At 38.1% G+C, this 20,502-nt stretch overlaps 1 protein-coding gene across 1 annotated transcript; it reads right to left on the bottom strand.

The window, feature by feature from the left end:
- Positions 1-552: 552 nt before the first annotated feature.
- Positions 553-19,455, bottom strand: LOC142759511 (uncharacterized). Its single transcript, XM_075861754.1, has 2 exons — positions 19,371-19,455; positions 553-2,923 (listed from the first exon to the last, which is right to left on the bottom strand). Exon 2 carries the CDS (start codon positions 2,913-2,915, stop codon positions 1,113-1,115), a length of 1,803 nt encoding a protein of 600 aa, XP_075717869.1. The 5' UTR covers positions 2,916-2,923; positions 19,371-19,455; the 3' UTR covers positions 553-1,112.
- Positions 19,456-20,502: the final 1,047 nt, after the last annotated feature.

Genomic DNA, 20,502 nt, shown 5'->3' with positions numbered 1-20,502 from the left:
TTTTGCATGCATTTTTTTTTTTTGCCAAAACCATAATTGGATCCAGGAGAGCAGACCTATAAAGCCTTACTTTATATTTCTTCTGTTTAAAAAAAATCATGCAAAATCTGCACTGTGGGAACCCAGCCTTAAAGGCGTTCTCTGATCAAAAACTTTTAAGGCATTTATTTACTCAACTGTTTCCGAATCTCTGAGTAACTCTGCATGAATCCACACATCAATAACTGTACCAAAAGTGCACTGTGTGGACAAGGCATACATGCATTTTTATTGAACAACTTTTTTTTCCACCAAATAAATAGTAAATAATGCCACAGAAACTATACCATGCTCTACAAAAATACTGTATGCTCTTGGGATCAGTGGCAATCGGACAACACTTATCAAACTTTTATGACATATCCAGTCATTATACCATAGTCATAGCCTTGCTATTCAGTATAATATTGATAATATACAAGTATATGTAATGCAGATAGATAGATAAATATTCTTTAGGCTTATGTCGCTTGTATACAATTTTATTTTCTGATATTTGTTATACTGGACCTGAATATAATTCGTGATAAGATAAATTATGCCTCTAGGAAGTTTTATTTATTTAACTGAAGAAATGCTTATACATTCACAAGATCACAAGATCAGTCTTTTACCGCACATGAAAATGGATTAAAATCCCCCCCAACTCCATAGAATAAGAAAACCCACTGCCCAAAAAAATACTTCCAGAGGTTTTGGTATAAAAAATTGTAAAATGCAAAGTTAAAAAAAAAAAAAAAAAAAGCCGCTGTAGTACCATCTGTGACCAGATTGTGGCGACTGCTTCTCCTTTGGTTACATCTTTGTCTATGGCTTGATATAAATTATTATATGGATCTTCTTCACAGTCTTGTATGAAGCAATATTTGAGCAGCCTTAAGAGGAATTTGTTTTGGCCACTTCTATGATACTTAAATATTTAAACCATGTGGAGAATAGGTAATGTTGGCTGATTTAAGATCCAAGGGTCAGGGATCCGTTATCTTCCAGTAAAGTTAAATATACTGAAGCAATCTTAAAACAGTGCTTCTATCGAAAATTTCCCAGTGATTAAACGTTACAAACACATTCCTTCATGCTTCGTTTTGCTGTTTCATTCTCATGAGTACAACATGGTTCTTCTTTTTTCTGTGATATAGGACACATGCAATAATTGTGCAAACAATTGCTATGCAACACAATGCAATTATTGTAACAACTACTCCAACCAGTTTGCCGTTATTACCTTCTTTTTTGCCACTGATTATATCTGCTTCCGTGGTATCTAGAATATCCTCATCATAATCATCATCATCATCATCATCATCATGATCAACTGAGATACCAGATTGTGTTGTTGTTATTTTCATTGTTGTTGTGCTGGTAACTTGTTTGGGCTCTTCAGAAGGTTGAAAGGGGACATTCGTACTACTTTCTTCATAAATAGATGTGGTTTGGTCTATTTCTGATGCTACTGTAGTTGTCAATGTTAATAGATTTTCTTCATTTAGCTCAGCTATGGGAATACCTCTGAAGGGTGGGTTGACACACGCAAGTTGACTTTGGTCTCCAAGTTTTTTCAAATTATGAGTAATCCAGTTCTTGAGAGGGAGAATGTGAAAGTCACATTTCCATGGATTATTTAAAAGTCTTACTTCATTTAGATTTGCAAGAGTATCAAAAATTTCCTTTGGCAGATTCTCTAGAGAATTATTTTGCAGTTGTATGGTCACTAAAGTGTTCATATTTCTAAAGATGCCCGCAGGAAGATGTTCAATCTCATTGCTGTGAAGAGAGATATTCTGAAGCTTGGGCAGATTCTGGAGAACATTTTCATTTAACGTTGACAGGGCATTAGTATGCAGTGAAAGTTCCAGGAGCTCATGTAAGCCATTAAAAGCATTTGAAGAGATGGAATGAATTTGATTTCTGGATATAATTAACAGTTGTATTTCTGTTAGATTGGAGAATGCATCATCCACAAGCTCTTCAAGGTGGTTATCATATAACCAGAGTTCCTTTAATTTTGGCATTGGCCCAAACACTCCGGTGGAAATGTGTTTTATGGCATTTTCAAATAAAGTTAGTTTAGAGAGTTCAGGTAAATTCGCAAATAAGCCTTGGGGCAATGATGTGATCATGTTGTTTGATAAGTATATTTTCTCTAAATTTGTGTTGTTGGAGAACATATCCGCAGATATTTGACTTATCTGATTCCTTTGCAGTCCAACTTCTTGTAAGCTTCGAAGTGATTTGAGTAAACCTTCAGGAATATCTTTTAGCTGATTTTCATACACCCGAAAGCTTTGAAGATTAGTGACTTTATCCAGAGTTTTGGGATATAGACGTGTAAGATTGTTTTTGGCTAAATTTAGTCTTAAAAGTCCACTCATCTGGTCAAAGGCTACCTTTGGTATGGACCGGAGGCTGTTTCCTAATAAATTGAGTTCCTTCAAATTGACTAGTGAAGTAAATAGTAATGGGGGAATCTGACCAATCAGGTTGTTTGACAGAATAAGAGTTTCCAGTTTGATTAGGTTTTGAAATAAACCTCCAGGTAATTGTTGAAGTTTATTGTTGGTCAAGCTTAGGTAACGGAGTGATATGAGGTTGTTGAATGCATTAGGGCCTATAACAGATAGTTCACTTTTTTCAATTCTCAAAATTAACAGAGCTGTCATGTTTTCTAAGACTCCATCTTCAAGATCAGTGACTTCAGTGTTTTTTATCTGCAGGTCTCTGGTGTTCTGAGAGATAGAACGAGGGACCTCAACAATATCTCTTCCAAAACACTCCACCTGACTCGATCGAAGACATTTGCATTCTTTAGGGCACTGGCTGTAGGTCAGATGAATCATAAAGAAAAGTACAATTCCGATGAGGGGACCGTTCCACATTATTATATCTAGAATAAAGAAGAAAATGTTACATTATTTATAATATACAGTCATGACATATAACCAAGTGTCCTTTAATGTGCCACAACTAATTCTTCTAGCTTTAAAAGCCTATTGTTATCTGAACTGTATACACTTAAATAAGATGTCCTTTTCTTACAGTTGATATATAGAATTAATTTGCATTGAAAGCTGAGTAACTTTGTAAATACATTAAATTACTTATTTTATAATTATTTTGAGTTAGTGTGTATTATAGTCCAGAGCTGCATTCACAATTCTGAAGTCTGTACAAAGCTTTATCTGACTTTTTAAATTTTGGCAAATGTGGTGCTAATACTAGACACTGTGCAATAATTTGGTAAAGGAAAAACGAACCATCGAGCTTCATTATACTGTATGGCGGCATTATACTGTATGGGGCAACTATGGGGAGCATTATACTGTGCGGGCCAGCTATGGGATCATTATACTGTATGAGGGCAGCTATGGGGGTATTATACTGTATGGTGGCAACTATGGGGAACATTATACTGTTTGGGGGTGGCTATGGGGGACATTATACTGTGTGGGCATCCATGGGGGCTCTTGGGCATTGCGGCTAGGCAAAGGCACGGGCAGGGGTCTTGTGGTGTTGGGGTGGGGTAGGGGGGCCCAAGCTGAATTCTTGCACAAGGGCCCATGAGCCTTTAGCTACACCCCTGTGTAGAAGCTATTAACGGATTTAACTCCCAGTAAAAATAATCGTTCAACATTTAAATTACTGCAGCTAAATTATTAATTTTTCTACCGTGGCGTAAGGTATATATCTCCTCTCTACAAATGTGGCGGGACAAAGTAACGCAGATTGGTCGATTAGCGGAACAACTAAAAATACTACAATCTTCCATAGATCACACTTTGTCATCATACTTTGATGTGATTTCATATGCACTGTCAGTGCCCGCAAGATGCAAAAATGTTTGGCACTTTGTATTATGACCGACATTTAAATAAAAACAGATCACAAAGAAACAAATTACAGCCAATATGTTCCTTATCTGCAGGTCCTAAACATTTGGCTAGCTCCAGTAAATTGTTATGTTGTCTCTGTCATGTCAGACAAGCTAAGAGAAGGGATGGGAAATGAAAACATTACTAATGCGGGCCACATGTGTCCCAGGCTTCCAGCTGTACTCAATACAGACAGCTTTATTCTTTCAAGATAAAAATAGAGCAGGGATCAGCCAACGTAAAGCACGTGATAAGGATTAGTTGTTCTTAATGGGCTGCTCCTTCCATACATCATTGAGGAGTGTCCGTTTTTTTAGGGTTTTTGTATTACTCCAGATCCATTACTGACCACAGGTTCAAGCAAGGACTCTCTAGCAATGCCATCAAATACATCTCTATTAAGATATTATATTGATGTGCTGGGTATTATCTATTAAGAACTGCAATATATATCTGTTTCATAGTCATGTTTGCTTTAAGATAATATTAGTCATAAGAACGGAGCCTTTTTCAAGAAAAAATGCTGAGTTCTCAAAACTCACAAGTGACTTTTAACATTATATATGTATATATATACATATATATATATATATATATATATATACACACAGTTGCAGCATGTGATTTATCAATGCGTTGCGGCTGTAAAAGTGGACTGAGGGTTCTCAAAACCGTCTAAGGGGACTTATACTGTAATTCTTATAATATAACTGTGCTATAAACTATAATTGTTGGTCTTTTGGACTTGTTAATTAATAATTTTGAAGTTGTTGTGTTCCGCAACTAAAGCCACAGTTGCTGTGTGACACTGCTTGGTCTTCATACTCTTGTAGAGATCCAGCATTGTCGCACAATATACAGTAGAAATTTTGTTGGTCCATTTTCACACGCTTCACTAGAAGACGATAGTGATGAGACAAGACGATGGATTATGGATCAAGGGTTTGTTTTTTTGAAGGGGAGTGGGATTTACATGGGCCTACATTAGCAAAATGGTGTAACCTTCCAATAGAGTTACCATACAAATTGAATTCCATTCCCTTACTGCTAGTCTCCTGCTAGTTTCTTGCCTACGGTTGATTTGTCCAGAATTACCTCATAAGAAAGTGATTGGCCGTCACAGTCATATGGTGTGTCATCCTGATGAACAATACAACATCACACTATATCACAGACAAGGAGCAGAACTCCAGTGGCAAGGCAATTAAGAAGAATCAGTAAGGCCCCATGCACACAGCCGTGCGCGTAAACACAGCCCGCTCCCATACAAAGTAAAATATGAAAAATAGGACATGCACCATAATTCCCGGCGCGGTTCTACGGCACGGACACCCATCCGTATCCCTACGGAAAGGTGTCTGCGACCAATAGAACCATTGTACGGTCCGCGGTTTTACGGTCGTGTGCATGGGGCCAAAGGTAACTATATTGGAAAATGTATTATTTTTCTTTTTTAACCCCAGGGAGCACCAGGACGCAACTGTACGTCCCTGTACTGTACGTCCCTGTGGTCAGTGTCTTAAGGCACAGGGACATACAGTTACTGCGTGGTTCCCGGTGCACACTGTCGGCGACAGTGTGCACCGGGAACCGGGAGGCCAGCTGTGCCTGACAGCTGACACTGCACTGTATGCCGATCAGCGGCTTATTTCCGCTGATTCCGGCAATTAACCCCTTGATTGAGGTGATCGATTGCAATCACCGCATTCAGGGGTTTCTAGCTCATCGGCAGACCTCACAATGAAATCGTGACGTTTGCAGATGGCTAGCATGGCGATCGGAGGCCAAGTAATGGCCTCCGTGACTGCCATGTACGGAAGCCTATCAGGATCAGCCTCCTGATAGACTTCCTGTCATTGACAGGACGTCACTGCCGTTCACGATGCACACTGTCGATGACAGTGTCTGTGACAGTTTTGGCGACAGTGTGCATCGGGAACCGGGAGGTCAGCTGTCCCTGACAGCTGACACTCCACTAGTTGCCGATCAGCGGCTCATTGCCGCTGATTTCGGCAATTAACCCGTTACATGCGGGGCTCGATTGCGATCTCCGCATGTAGTGGGTTTGTAGCACATCAGCAGCCCCCATGCAATTGTGTCTGCTGATGCTTGTGATGGCACCCGGGGGCCAGACAATGGTACCCAGGTCTGCCATGTATGCAAGTCTATGAGGATCAGCCTCTGGCTGGTCCTCGTAGACTAACTCTCAGAGTGACTGTGACGTCACACTGACAGTTGGAATACGTTACACTACCTAGGCAGTGTAATGTATTCTAGCAGCGTAAAAAGTAAAAAGTAAAAGAAAAGTTAATAAAACAAAAAGAGAAAGTGTAAAAAATAAATAAAAAATAAAAAAAAGTTAATAAAAATGTTTTACAAAAGTGTAAAAAGAAAAGATTTATTTTTCCTATAATAAGTCATTTATTATAGGGAAAAAATGAAACCGTTAAAAAACAGTACACATATTTGGTATCACCGCGTTCGTAACGACCGAATCTATAAAACTATAATGTTATTTTTACCGCACGGTGAACGCCGCAAAAAAACCAAACTAAAAACAATGCCAGAATCACTATTTTTTGGTCACCACCCCTCCCAAAATATAGAATAAAAAGTGATTAAAAAGTTGCATGTACCCGAAAATAGTACCAATAAAAACTACAACATGTCCCGCAAAAAACAAGCCCTTACACCGCTTTTTTGACTGAAAAATAAAAAAGTTACGGCTCTCAGGATATGGTGAAAATTATTTTATAAAGAAGTGTTTTTATTGTGCAAACGCTGCAAAACATAAAAAAAACTATATACATATGGTATCGCCGTAATCGTACCGATCCGCAGAATAAAGTAAAATGATCATTTATATCGCATTATGAACGCCGTAAGAAATAAAGAATTTAAAACGCCAAAATCACTGTTTTTGGCCACCAAAGCTCTAAATAAAATGTAATAAAAAGTGATAAAAAATTTGCATCTACCAAAAAATGGTACCAATAAAAACTACAGCTCGTCCTGCCAAAAATAAGCCCTCACACCGCTCAATTCATGGAAAAATAAAAAAGTTATGGCGTTTGGAAGGCGGGGAGTGAAAAACTAAAATGGAATAGCAAAAAAGGATCAGTCCTGCAAAGGTTAATTAATTTCTATTAAAAAAATAAATTATTACCACATGTGGGGTATTGTCATACTCGGGAGAGATTGCGTTACAAATTTAGGGTGACTTTTTCTCCTTTATCCTTTGTGAACATGAAAAAATTCAACATTTTAGTGGACAAAAATGTTTATATTCATTTTCACGGCCTAATTCTACTAAATTCTGCAAAAGACCTGTGTGGTATAAATGCTTACTAAACCCCTAGAAAAATCCCTTGAGGGGTCTAGTTTCCAAAATGGGGTCACTTTTGGGGTGTTTCCACTATTTTGTTCCCTCCAGGGGGTTGCAATCGCGACATTGCACTAAAAACCAATCCAGCAAAATCTGCACTCCAAAATCCAAATGGCCCTGCCTCCCTTCTGAGAGCTGCCGTCGGTCCAAACAGCAGTTTATTATCACATATGGGGTATTTCCGTAATCGGGAGAAGATGCTTTACAAATGTTGGGGTTAATTTTCTTCTTTATTCCTTGTAAATATTAGAAATGTCTATGTTATTTCAGAAAAAAAGTAGATTTTCATTTTCACAGACTAGCTCCAATAAATATAGCAAAATACCTGTGGGGTCAAAGTGCTAACTATACCCCTAGATAAATTCCTTGAGGGGTCTAGTTTCCAAAATGGGGTCACTTTTGGGGAGTTTCCACTGTTTTGGCACCACAAGACCTCTTCAAACTCGACATGGTGCCTAACATATAATCTAAAAATAAGCAGGCCGCAAAATCCACTAGGTGCTCCTTTGCTTCTGAGGCCAGTGCTTCAGTCCATTACCACACTAGGGCCACATGTGGGATATTCCTAAAAACTGCAGGACCTGGGCAATAAATATTGAGTTGTATTTCTCTGGTAAAACCTTCTGTGTTACACAATTTTTTTTATTACAAATGAATTTCGGCAAAAAAAAGAGAAATTTGTAAATGTCCCCTCTACTTTGCTTTATTTCCTGTGAAACGCCTAAAGGGTTAAAATACTTTCTGAATGCTGTTTTGAATACTTTGAGGGGTGCAGTTTTTAAAATGGGGTAATTTATTGGGGTATTCTAATATATAAGGCCCTCAAAACCACTTCAGAACTGAACTGGTCCCTGTAAAAATAGCCTTTTGAAATTTTCTTGAAAATGTGAGAAGTTGCTTCTAAAATTCTAAGCCTTGTAACGTCCTAGAAAAATAAAAGGACGTTAAAAAATGATGCAAATATAAAGTACACATATGGAAAATGGTAACTAGTGACTATTTTGTGTGGTATTACTATCGGTTTTACAAGCAGATACATTTAAATGTAGAAAAATGCAAATTTTTGCACATTTTCTCTAAATTTTGGTGTTTTTCACAAATAAATATTGAATATATCAACCAAATTTTTCCACTATCATAAAGTACAATATTTCACGAGAAAACAATCTCAGAATCACTTGGATAGGTAAAAGCATTCTGGAGTTATTACCACATAAAGTAACACATGTCAGATTTGAAAAAATCGGCTGTGCCACAAGGCCAAAACAGGCTGCGTCCTAAAGGGGTTAAGGCCCAAAGGGACAGAGTCCTAACAATAGACGATCCAGCACGGCTGTTTCCAAAACTGCTATGGAAATGAATAGAGAGAGCCCCACCGCCTCTCCATTTATTCTTCGTCTGAATGCGGCAGGCGGGTATAACCCTTTAACCACCCACTAGAGATAAGAGAAACTTTAAATAGGAGACATTGTTTAGAATTCATCTTCAAAGCAAAAGCTGGATTTTATCTTCATTCCCTACAATACTGTTTCTAAAAAGTATCACTAGATTTGCTGGTGTCTCAGATGTGTTTCTCTTCCGTTACTGCATGCACACAGGAAGATAAACACCTCTGCACTGTATCACTACATTGTAACACAGAATGGGTTAATAGTTTTCAGCTATGTCTCCATGATTTTTCAAAAAATAAAACCATTTCCACTACAGTGAAACATTTCCATTCATACAGTGTATCTGTAATACCCAGATCAGTGGTTAGACTGCATCTCTTAGCTGCCAAGTGTATGGCTTTAATTCAGTGACTGTATTCAGCAGCAGTTAAGGCCGGCCAATTCAGACTAAAGTCTTCAAGAGGGTTGGAAACTACTCCTCCGCATTCTTAGGAACAGTATGTTCTCAGTGATCCAAAAGACAAATGGATTTATTTTAAGTATTCAGTGTAGTATATGTTTTTCATTGCTTAAATAATGTGAACATACTATGAAGCTCTGTATGTGTATAAATATATTTACAATATATACAGCATATACTGTGTGCATATATATATATATATATATATATATATATATATATATACACACACTATATGGACAAAGGTATTAGGACATACCCCTTAATCATTGAATTCAGGTGTTTCATTCATTCCATTGAGTTTAAAACCAAAGACCTAGCCATGCAGCCCGCCTTTACAAACATTTGTGAAAGAAATGGTCGTTCTAAAGAGCTCACTGAATTTGAGCGGGATGCCACCATTGTAACAAGACCGTTTATGAAATTTTGTCCATCCTAGATATTCCACGATCATCTGTGAGTGGTATTATTACAAAGTGGAAGCGTTTGGAATCCACAGCAACTCACATAAAATAGCAGACCGGCACAGGGCATAAAAGTCACCTTTGCTGACTTAACAACTGCAGAATTCAAAACCTCCTCTGGCATTAACATCAGCATAAAAACTGAGCACCGGGAGCTTCATGGTATGGGTTTCCATGGCCAAGCAGATGCATGCAAGTGTTACATCACTAAGCACAATGCCAAGCGTCAGATGGAGTAGTGTAAAGCAGGCCACCATTGGACGCTGGAGCAGTGGAAATGTGCTCTGTGAAGTGACAAATCACGCTTCTCTATCTGGCAGTGTGATGGACGAGTCTGGGTTCAGCGAATGCCAGGAGAACGTTACCTGCCTGACTGCATTGTGCCAACTGTAACGTTTGGTGAAGGAGGGATAATGCTATGGTGTTGTGTTTCAGAGGTTGGCCTAGGTTTCTTAGTTCCATTAACTGGACACAGGGATACAGTATATAGTACTATTATATTCAGGAGCACAGTGTATACACTGTATCACACTGTATGATTATATTACGGAGCACAGTGTATAGTACTATTATATTCAGGAGCACAGTGTATAGTACTATTATATTCAGGAGCACAGTGTATAGTATGATTATATTCCGGAGCACAGTGTATAGTACTATTATATTCAGGAGTACAGTGTATAGTACTATTATATTCAGGAGCACAGTGTATAGTACTATTATATTCAGGAGCACAGTGTATAGTACTATTATATTCAGGAGCACAGTGTATAGTATGATTATATTCCGGAGCACAGTGTATAGTACTATTATATTCAGGAGCACAGTGTATATTACTATTATATTCAGGAGTACAGTGTATAGTACTATTATATTCAGGAGCACAGTGTATAGTACTATTATATTCAGGAGCACAGTGTATAGTACTATTATATTCAGGAGTACAGTGTATAGTGCTATTATATTCAGGAGCACAGTGTATAGTACTATTATATTCAGGAGTGCAGTGTATAGTACTATTATATTCAGGAGTACAGTGTATAGTACTATTATATTCAGGAGCACAGTGTATAGTATTATTATATTCAGGAGTACAGTGTATAGTACTATTATATTCAGGGGCACAGTGTATAGTACTATTATATTCATGAGCACAGTGTATAGTACTATTATATTCAGGAGTACAGGGTATAGTACTATTATATTCAGGAGTACAGTGTATAGTACTATTATATTCAGGAGTACAGTGTATAGTATTATTATATTCAGGAGTACAGTGTATAGTACTATTATATTCAGGAGCACAGTGTATAGTACTATTATATTCAGGAGTGCAGTGTATAGTACTATTATATTCAGGAGTACAGTGTATAGTACTATTATATTCAGGAGTACAGTGTATAGTACTATTATATTCAGGAGTACAGTGTATAGTACTATTATATTCATGAGCACAGTGTATAGTACTATTATATTCAGGAGTACAGGGTATAGTACTATTATATTCAGGAGTACAGTGTATAGTACTATTATATTCAGGAGTACAGTGTATAGTATTATTATATTCAGGAGCACAGTGTATATTACTATTATATTCAGGAGTACAGGGTATAGTACTATTATATTCAGGGGTGCAGTGTATAGTACTATTATGTTCAGGAGCACAGTGTATAGTACGATTATATTCCGGAGCACAGTGTATAGTACTATTATATTCAGGAGTACAGTGTATAGTATTATTATATTCAGGAGTACAGTGTATAGTACTATTATATTCAGGATCACAGTATATAGTACTATTATATTCAGGAGTACAGTGTATAGTACTATTATATTCATGAGCACAGTGTATAGTACTATTATATTCAGGAGTACAGGGTATAGTACTATTATATTCAGAAGCTCAGTACTTATATACAGCACCAGAACAAAGCTCAGTACATATATACTCACCAGAACCAAGCTTAGTACATATATACGGCACCAAAACAAAGCTCAGTACATAAATACAGCACCAGAACCGAGCTCAGTACATAAATACAGAACTAGAACAAAACTCAGTACATAAATACAATACCAAAATCAAGCTCAGTACATAAATACAGTGCTGAGCTTGGTTTTGGTGCTGTATTTTTGTACTGAGCTTGGTTCTGATGCTGTATATATGTATGGGCTTGTTCTGGTGTTCTATATATGTACTGAGCTTTGTCCTGGTCATGTATATATGCATGAGTTTGGTTCTGGTGCTGTATTTATGTACTGAGCTTTGTTGCGGTGCTGTATATACAGTGAAGGAAATAAGTATTTGATCCCTTGCTGGTTTTGTAAGTTTGCCCACTGTCAAAGACATGAGCAGTCTAGAATTTTTAGGCTAGGTTAATTTTACCAGTGAGAGATAGATTATATTTAAAAAAAACAAACAGAAAATCACATAGTCAAAATTATATATATTTATTTGCATTGTGCACAGAGAAATAAGTATTTGATCCCTTTGGCAAACAAGACTTAATACTTGGAAGCAAAACCCTTGTTGGCAAGCACAGCAGTCAGATGTTTTTTGTAGTTGATGAGGTTTGCACACATGTTAGATGGAATTTTGGCCCACTCCTCTTTGCAGATCATCTGTAAATCATTAAGATTTCGAGGCTGTCGCTTGGCAACTCGGATCTTCAGCTCCCTCCATAAGTTTTCGATGGGATTAAGGTCTGGAGACTGGCTAGGCCACTCCATGACCTTAATGTGCTTCTTTTTGAGCCACTCCTTTGTTGCCTTGGCTGTATGTTTCGGGTCATTGTCGTGCTGGAAGACCCAGCCACGAGCCATTTTTAATGTCCTGGTGGGGGGAAGGAGGTTGTCACTCAGGATTTGATGGTACATGGCTCCATCCATTCTCCCATTGATGTGGTGAAGTAGTCCTGTGCCCTTAGTAGAGAAACACCCCCAAAACATAATGTTTCCACCTCCATGCTTGACAGTGGGGACGGTGTTCTTTGGGTCATAGGCAGCATTTCTCTTCCTCCAAACACGGCGAGTTGAGTTAATGCCAAAGAACTCAATTTTAGTCTCATCTGACCACAGCACCTTCTCCCAATCACTCTCAGAATCATCCAGATGTTCATTTGCAAACTTCAGACGGGCCTGTACATGTGCCTTCTTGAGCAGGGGGACCTTGCGGGCACTGCAGGATTTTAATCTATTACGGTGTAATGTGTTTTCTTGGTGACTGTGGTCCCAGCTGCGTTGAGATCATTAACAAGTTCCCCCCGTGTAGTTTTCGGCTGAGCTCTCACCTTCCTCAGGATCAAGGATACCCCACGAGGTGAGATTTTGCATGGAGCCTCAGATCGATGTCGATTGACAGTCATTTTTTGTCTTCCATTTTCTTACTATTGCACCAACAGTTGTCTCCTTCTCACCCAGCGTCTTACTTATGGTTTTGTAGCCCATTCCAGCCTTGTGCAGGTCTATGATCTTGTCCCTGACATCCTTAGAAATCTTTTTGGTCTTGCCCATGTTGTAGAGGTTAGAGTCAGACTGATTAATTGAGTCTGTGGACAGGAGTCTTTTATACAGGTGACCATGTAAGACCGCTGTCTTTAATGCAGGCACCAAGTTGATTTGGAGCGTGTAACTGGTCTGGAGGAGGCTGAACTCTTAATGGTTGGTAGGGGATCAAATACTTATTTCTCTGTGCACAATGCAAATAAATATATATCATTTTGACAATGTGATTTTCTGTTTTTTTTTTTACATAAACTATCTCTCACTGGTAAAATTAACCTAGCCTAAAAATTCTAGACTGTTCATGTCTTTGACAGAGGGCAAACTTACAAAATCAGCAAGGGATCAAATACTTATTTCCTTCACTGTATGTACTGAGTTTAGTTCTGGTGCTGTATTTATATGCTGAGATTGGTTTTGGTATCGTATATATGTACTGAGCTTTGTTCTGGTGCTGTATTTTTATGCAGAGTTTGGTTTTGGTACTGTATATTTGTACTGAGCTTGCTTCTGGCACCGTATCTGTACATTTGCCGGGAGAGTTGTCGTGGCTTACTGCGCACGCCGCACTGTCCTCCACCCTTCTCACAGTCCACAGCCTAACTAAATTGGCTGGGCACGCTTAGGGTATTGAATGTGCGCATCTAAGTCTATATGTAATGGGTGAGTTTAATATAATCAGCGTCGGTAGGTAGGTAGGTACACACGCTTATGTAATTATATACATAGTGTGGAAATCCACACTACAACATTCTGGACAGGGAATTTCTTTATTTAGAGTCCACTTTAATATAGGGCATATTTGGAATATTGTAATTGTTTTATTTTTCATTTTCCATGGCGCGATACACCACAAAACACTGCGACACACGCCCACCGTTGACGGGTATATCTTTGTCCGCAAAACAGGGAACCTGTTGTTAAAAATTTGAATCCCACCCCTGGTAGCTCCCTTCTGCATGAATCAGCACATCAAATGTAAGTATTAGCTTCAGTGTCAGATATTTAGATCACCCACCACTGCCCTGTCGGCTCCATCAGCAGAACACAGATGCCATGCACAATGTTTTTGGCAGTAATGGAGGAGTACAGCTGTGCACTGGAGCGAATAGTGGCTTTATGGAGATTTTGCCCACTTATAGTTTGCCTACTGAACTGATTGATTTGCTCTATGTATTCTGCATACAGTAAACTAGTAGTTCAGGGGAAAACATGATTTCCTCTAATACAGCAGGGAGCAAAACGCATGAGAGAGATGCAAGATTTCAGTCCCGTTCCATTACTTTTTACTGTGCTCCCTGTCCTAACTTCACATCCGATCCTGAGCGTCTACAATTACAGGATTAGATTGTATATTTTCTTTGTGAGTGACTGTTAGGAGCAGCGCAGAATCCTAGAATCCAGGCAGCAGCCTCTTATCCTCGTCTGCCCTCCCATCCTAACGGTCCAGTTACATTTACAGTTCTGCTGCTATAGGAAGATTTCCAAATACTAGTCCTCTACTCAGTCTTCTATTCTTTGCATCAGGAAGGAGTGACCAAACCTGAAATATTACATATATTGGCCCCTTCTATTCACTAACAGATAGAGCAAAGTTGCATAGCATAACTAAGAATTAAGCATACAGCAAGTTTATACACAAATGAACCGTATTAAAAATGAGTGTGGGTGTTCAGTTTTTTTAATACTTATGTGATATTTTCTACAAAACACATGCACGTATGTACGTTTATAGACACTAATATACACAAATGAGAGTACATTGAAGACGTAGACTGTGTTTGGCACTAGGACGTTAGAATAAACAAGGGATGTCTGGAAGCTTGTAAGTAATGCTTATATAAACTAGAAAGTGCTTGCTAGAAAAATAATGGTGCCCACACACACTGCAAGCTGCTGACTGCCCCTTCCGTGACATGTTTACTGCCTATATTATTTTCCTTAAAGCATACCTCCAACCAATAATTAATATTTTAAGGCTTCCTTCACACACACTTTTTTTCAGTGTTTTTAAACACGTAAAAAATGCCATGAATTATAGGCGATTTTTATTGATTTTTTTTTTACAAGCGTTTTTGGTGGCGAAAGAAATAAGAAACTTATTTTGAATCGGTGCTTTTTCCAGCATTCTTCAAGTCCTATAGAGAAGGCTATGAAAAAAAAACAACGTCAATACCCAGAGAATGCTACATTTAGAAAAAACTCCACTGACCCCAAAAAACCTACCAGAATTCCACAAAACGCTTTATATGTAGACTTTTCAATATTTCATCATAGAAACGCAGTTGAAAAATGTCAACAAAAACACGAAAAAACACACACATAGTTTTGATGTTGTTTGTGAGGCAGTTTTTGGCCCAAAAAAATTTAGCCAAAGCCACAACTGGATCCAAAAGGAAGGAAAGGTATAAAGAAAAGGCTAATGCATCGTCTTTCATTTTATCCTCTCCTGTGTTTGGCTCAAAATCTTTCCTAAAAACTGCGCTAATAACTGTATCAAAATGACATGTGTGATAATAGCTTTATGGTAAGTTCACACATGGCAGGTTTGTTGCAAAATCATTATATGCGGTAATTGTGCATAGGCTTCCACTTGTAAGCGCAGATCTTTCTCCAGACCTCTGTCTTCAGTTTCTGGGACAGGAAGTGGCTTTTAGACAGTTGCCATTGTTAGCCATATTAGCTCCCATGGGACATGCTACAGATTGAATCTATTTTGCACATTTTTAAACATGATCTTGTTTGACCAAATGGTAATTTATCCATCAGGGGTTAGTCTTACAGAACAGAGCCATCACCCTAGTTGAATCTTGGGAAGTTTGGGAATTACAACCGTAATACAGATGTCAAAATGTGGTGGCATTATGGCCATATAAAAATCGACCTTTCTCCATTCATTTTCATGCTGCTTTCAAAAGTCTGTGTCCATAGAGGCAAACTCTGCTATATCTTAAAGAGACCACAGTCCTATGACAGCCGGTCAATGCTCAGTTTGTGGTTGATCACCTCTGATTATTTAAACCTGCTCAGAACTGCCACACTTTGCCTGAGCAACAAGGTTCTTTGGATCCTGTACATTTGTGACGGTGTATGTTGTTTGCAAATTTGTATTTGATCCAGACTGTTTCCTGACTTATTCTGGTACCTCGCTCCATAAATTCCATCTGCAGGCCTTCAGCGGTTGGATGCTACTTCTGGGATGTAACCTGGGGATTCCCTGCACAAAGTCTTACACTTGTGAGGGGCGCTTTGAGGTGAAGAATTCAAAATCCCTTAGATTCCGCCCCCAGTTTAGCCCTAGCCAAATCTAATAGTGACATTGGGTCCACGCTGCTCTCCCGAGTCCTGACCAAGGGTGAAACTTGCAGAATTTTGTATTTAGGTTTAGTTTTGAAGTGAGGAGAATAAAATCATAGGACTCAAAAAGAGAACAATATGAGTGTAGTATTGATAAAGTTACACAACATTGTGAAATGATACCACAAAAGTTTATCAAAGCTATGCATTGGCATCTAAAATGTCCACATACTTACATATATAACACTACAGCACAACTAGATTGCATAACTAAGCCTAGACAATGGAACCAATATAATCTGGTTTTAATTGTTCTTATTACAGGAAAATTAGAATGAAACATTTTTGTGTGATCACCATTGTTGCTATCATTTTACAGAAATCTGATGATAATAATTCTGTCATGATCAAAAAGACACACAGAGATACTATAAAATCATGCTATTGCCACAGATTTATGTGATTGGATCAGATTTTCTTTATGCCACATAACAATCTTTTTGAATTTACTAAATAATGACAATTGCTAAAACAAACTGGCTTTTTGTGTGTCCAAATGAGGATTTTGTTAGTAAGGTTATGCACACATAAAGGAGATCAAAATAACACACTAGCAGTCTACAATTTATTTGTAGTAGGATATGGAAACACTCACATTTCTCAGAATTGCGCTGAGGTAAGGGAAGATAAGAGGGGCATGGAAAGGCTAAACTGCTGGCAACACATAGATCAACACTGTGGATAAATCCTTCCAGAATTATAACAGAACTGAATTCCATATGAAACATGGTGCTCTGTTTAAGGAATGATAGAAATCCTAGATCATATTCTTATATTGGGGTCCATTATGTTTCTATTGCAGTTTTTTTCTGCTTTTGACAGCATGAAAAGCTCTGCAGACTACTCGCTCAGCTTGACATCAAAAATACCAGAACCCTAATGGAAAGGTAGAAAACGCCAGTGTGATCAGAGTCTTATTGAAAGTGTATTAGCTGTTCGACAGTAGTACATTGGCTTAAGAAACAAAAAAAAGACAAAATGTGCACAGAATTGTTTCCTATTGAGAAACAATAGTTTTATCCCATGTAGAAACTGCACATGCTGTTGCATTTTCGTCATTGCCTTTTTCCTGTTGAAGTCAATGTGGTAAAAACACCACAAAAATACTAGGAAAAGATCACAAAGATTTTGAAAATGTGCAGAGGTTTAAAATGCAGAGACCACTATGACATAAGTGGGCGCATCTTATCTGCAACATGTGCAGCTGCTGGAGCCCAATAGATAAGAGGGCCCACTGCCACCTTAAAAGTCGTTTTGTACACAATGACTGTTATATTGTTATATTGCTAGAAAGACATATAGTGTTCTTTCACAGATAATAAAAGTTCATTATATTACAGGTAATGAAATGTTTCACGTCAGCAGACTGTACACCTCCGAAAGCGATTATTTATTTATTTTTAATTTAAAAAAATGTCCATCAGTGTGTTTGGTTCAACTTTCTAATTAGTTTTTATTAAAAATGATTTATACTTTTTGAAATACAGCTGCTTTGAATCCTGTATAGAGAGCAGCTGTATAGTGCGCTGAGACCTGAATCCGTCCACCTGTTACTGATCAAATCTAAGTTATGAACTTAGATGTGATCGTTAACAGCTCGATCCTGCATGTCACAGACACACAGGATCCGCTTACACTTAACCCGTCAGTCCCGCTGACCTGACGGATACAGGATTCAGCACAAGATAAAGCTGCTCTGTATAAAGAATACAGAGCAGCTGTATCTAAAAAAGTAAAAATCATTTTTTATTTTTTTAAAATTGCTTTCAAAGGTGTACAGAGCCTTTAAGCTTTGTCTACAGGAGCATTATACCATCCTTCTATCCTATGATGAGATTCCAGTAGAAGAAGTAAAGGAAACTTTTGGCAATGAAACATGAAAAATTAAACAGTAAACGTATAAAATGAAATGGTAAAAATCTTAATTTAATGAGCCCTGGAAGCTGAAAGGATCCATTGAATAGCATCAGTTCATTTCAGTCATGTGCTTGTGCAAGACGCTGCATCCACTTTCATGTAGTTCATTTAAAGGGAGTAATGTTCTGTACAAAATCCTTTTTTCTTTTCACGTGGTAAGGTATTGCAGTAAATCCCTCAATACAAGTACACAATCTGCGTTTTGTCTTGGAAACACTTAGAACACAGCCAAAACATTGTCTTATCCTTGTAGAAGGCTTTCCTGACAAACATATTCATGTGGTCCTAATATTGTATTTACATGCACTGAATCACTGTATCTGTATCCAAAAGTAACGTCATGTTAATTGAAAAGTTTCCAAGTCAACTCGAAATGTGTGCACTTCAGCAATACATGTGGATTACTGAGTGCTTTGGCTTTTGTGTACATTGCCTTGGAAATGTTTTATTATTTGCTCTCTGCAGAGCTGGATTCATTCATAGCATATTAATCTTATTGGTGTACATGAGATATCACTGTCCATATTTTCTGGCTTACAAAAATGTGTCCTAGCACAAACTCAACAGTCCAGATCTGCTTCTATCAATCATGTTCCAGACTAAATTGAACGCTCACACACTAAAAACTGTACAGTGAAGTCAGAGAAACATGCAAAATAAGTTGTACAAACAGCTTCTTGAGACAAGTTGCTTTTTATATAGACAGTACCTACAATGCAATTTTAGGGAAAGAAATCTAAACAGGCTGTAGATGTCCTTTTTATGAGGTTTAGATTTATAATCATATAAAACCTATTTAACTAATGTCGATACATTAAAATACAATAAGCAGATCTGTTAAGACAATATTACAAAGTTCCAATATTTGCTATGAAATGTTAACACAAATATTATTATTTAGTCTAGTGAACATATAGCAGATAGTAGGAAAACTGCACAGATAGTGTGAGAATATGAGCTATATAATAGAATACAGATGTTACCTACCCTGGTTGTTGGCTATCCTGTAGCTCTCTGAGTTGCAGCTGTACAGACTGAGGAAGGGTTTGGTTCCCTCCTATATAAAGTTCTTAGATCAATGAATCAGCAGAGGGGGATGTGTCAATAGGTTAAAACATTTCTTCAGTTTTTCCAGGAGTCATAGTGGTTTTGGTGGTTGGTGGGTACTGCCCTCCTCCTTACAGCTTGCCTGACTGTGCGATGGGATTTCCCAGTGATTAAGCTATTAATCTCTGGGACAAAATAGTTTTTGTCCTGTGTTCAGAGCTGTATTCCAGCAAAAGTCTATTTTCATAAATTCTGGGAAGTAGGTTGCACTGTGGCTCCTTCCCCCTTCTATAAATAATGAGTATTTAAACAAGTGCATACTTTTGACCAAAGAAGGGGGCAAGGCATATGGAATTTCTAGGAATGCTATGCTAAGTTGAGCTTCTGGATACAAATATGCAAATTTTTTGATCAATAAACTAAGCCTTGAACGTGCACTTGTCTGAGATATGTCCAGGGCTGGGTTCTACATCACTAGCAGCTTCTTCCAACTCTTGCGGATGCAACGTTTCCTAGTTCTCTCCTGGAATGCGCAGTGCAGCAATGAAGCCGGGCAGAGTACACCTCGCTGCACATTGCGTGCCCAAGTAGTACAAGACAATGGTGCATCCGAGAAAGATGGAGGAGGCTGCTAGTGATGTATAACAGCCAGGAAGATGTCAAACAAACATGGAAAGGTGGGTTTGGAGGCAGGACTATGTGACTCTTCAGGATAGCGGCACCACCCCATGACTCTTTAATGAATAATTAGAATAAAGTGTGCGCCGTTTAAAAAGTTGATTTATAGATTTTGCTGTATCTGAAAAAAACATTCGGGGGGATGTTTAGAAATATTGTCAGGTCATGTATTACTGTATGGTGGCAGTTCAAGGGGTTAAAACTACCTGAAAGGTTCCCATTAAATAGACAATGAATTGAAAACAATTCCATTTACCCTGCAAATGTATTATTATACATATATCCTGTATAATTACAGCTCCAGAACCAAGCTCATACATATATACAGTACCAGAACCAATCTCAATACCAGGGGCGAACATATAGGTGGTGCAGCAGGTTCGGCAGCACAGGG

This window comes from Rhinoderma darwinii, chromosome 4, assembly GCF_050947455.1.
Source record: "Rhinoderma darwinii isolate aRhiDar2 chromosome 4, aRhiDar2.hap1, whole genome shotgun sequence".
Taxonomy (NCBI): domain Eukaryota; kingdom Metazoa; phylum Chordata; class Amphibia; order Anura; family Rhinodermatidae; genus Rhinoderma; species Rhinoderma darwinii.
This window is presented reverse-complemented; position numbering and strand designations above follow the sequence as displayed.

Bases quoted from the DNA above. Each gene is read 5' to 3' on its own strand.
- LOC142759511 (XM_075861754.1), bottom strand. From the start codon at position 2,915: ATGTGGAACGGTCCCCTCATCGGAATTGTACTTTTCTTTATGATTCAT.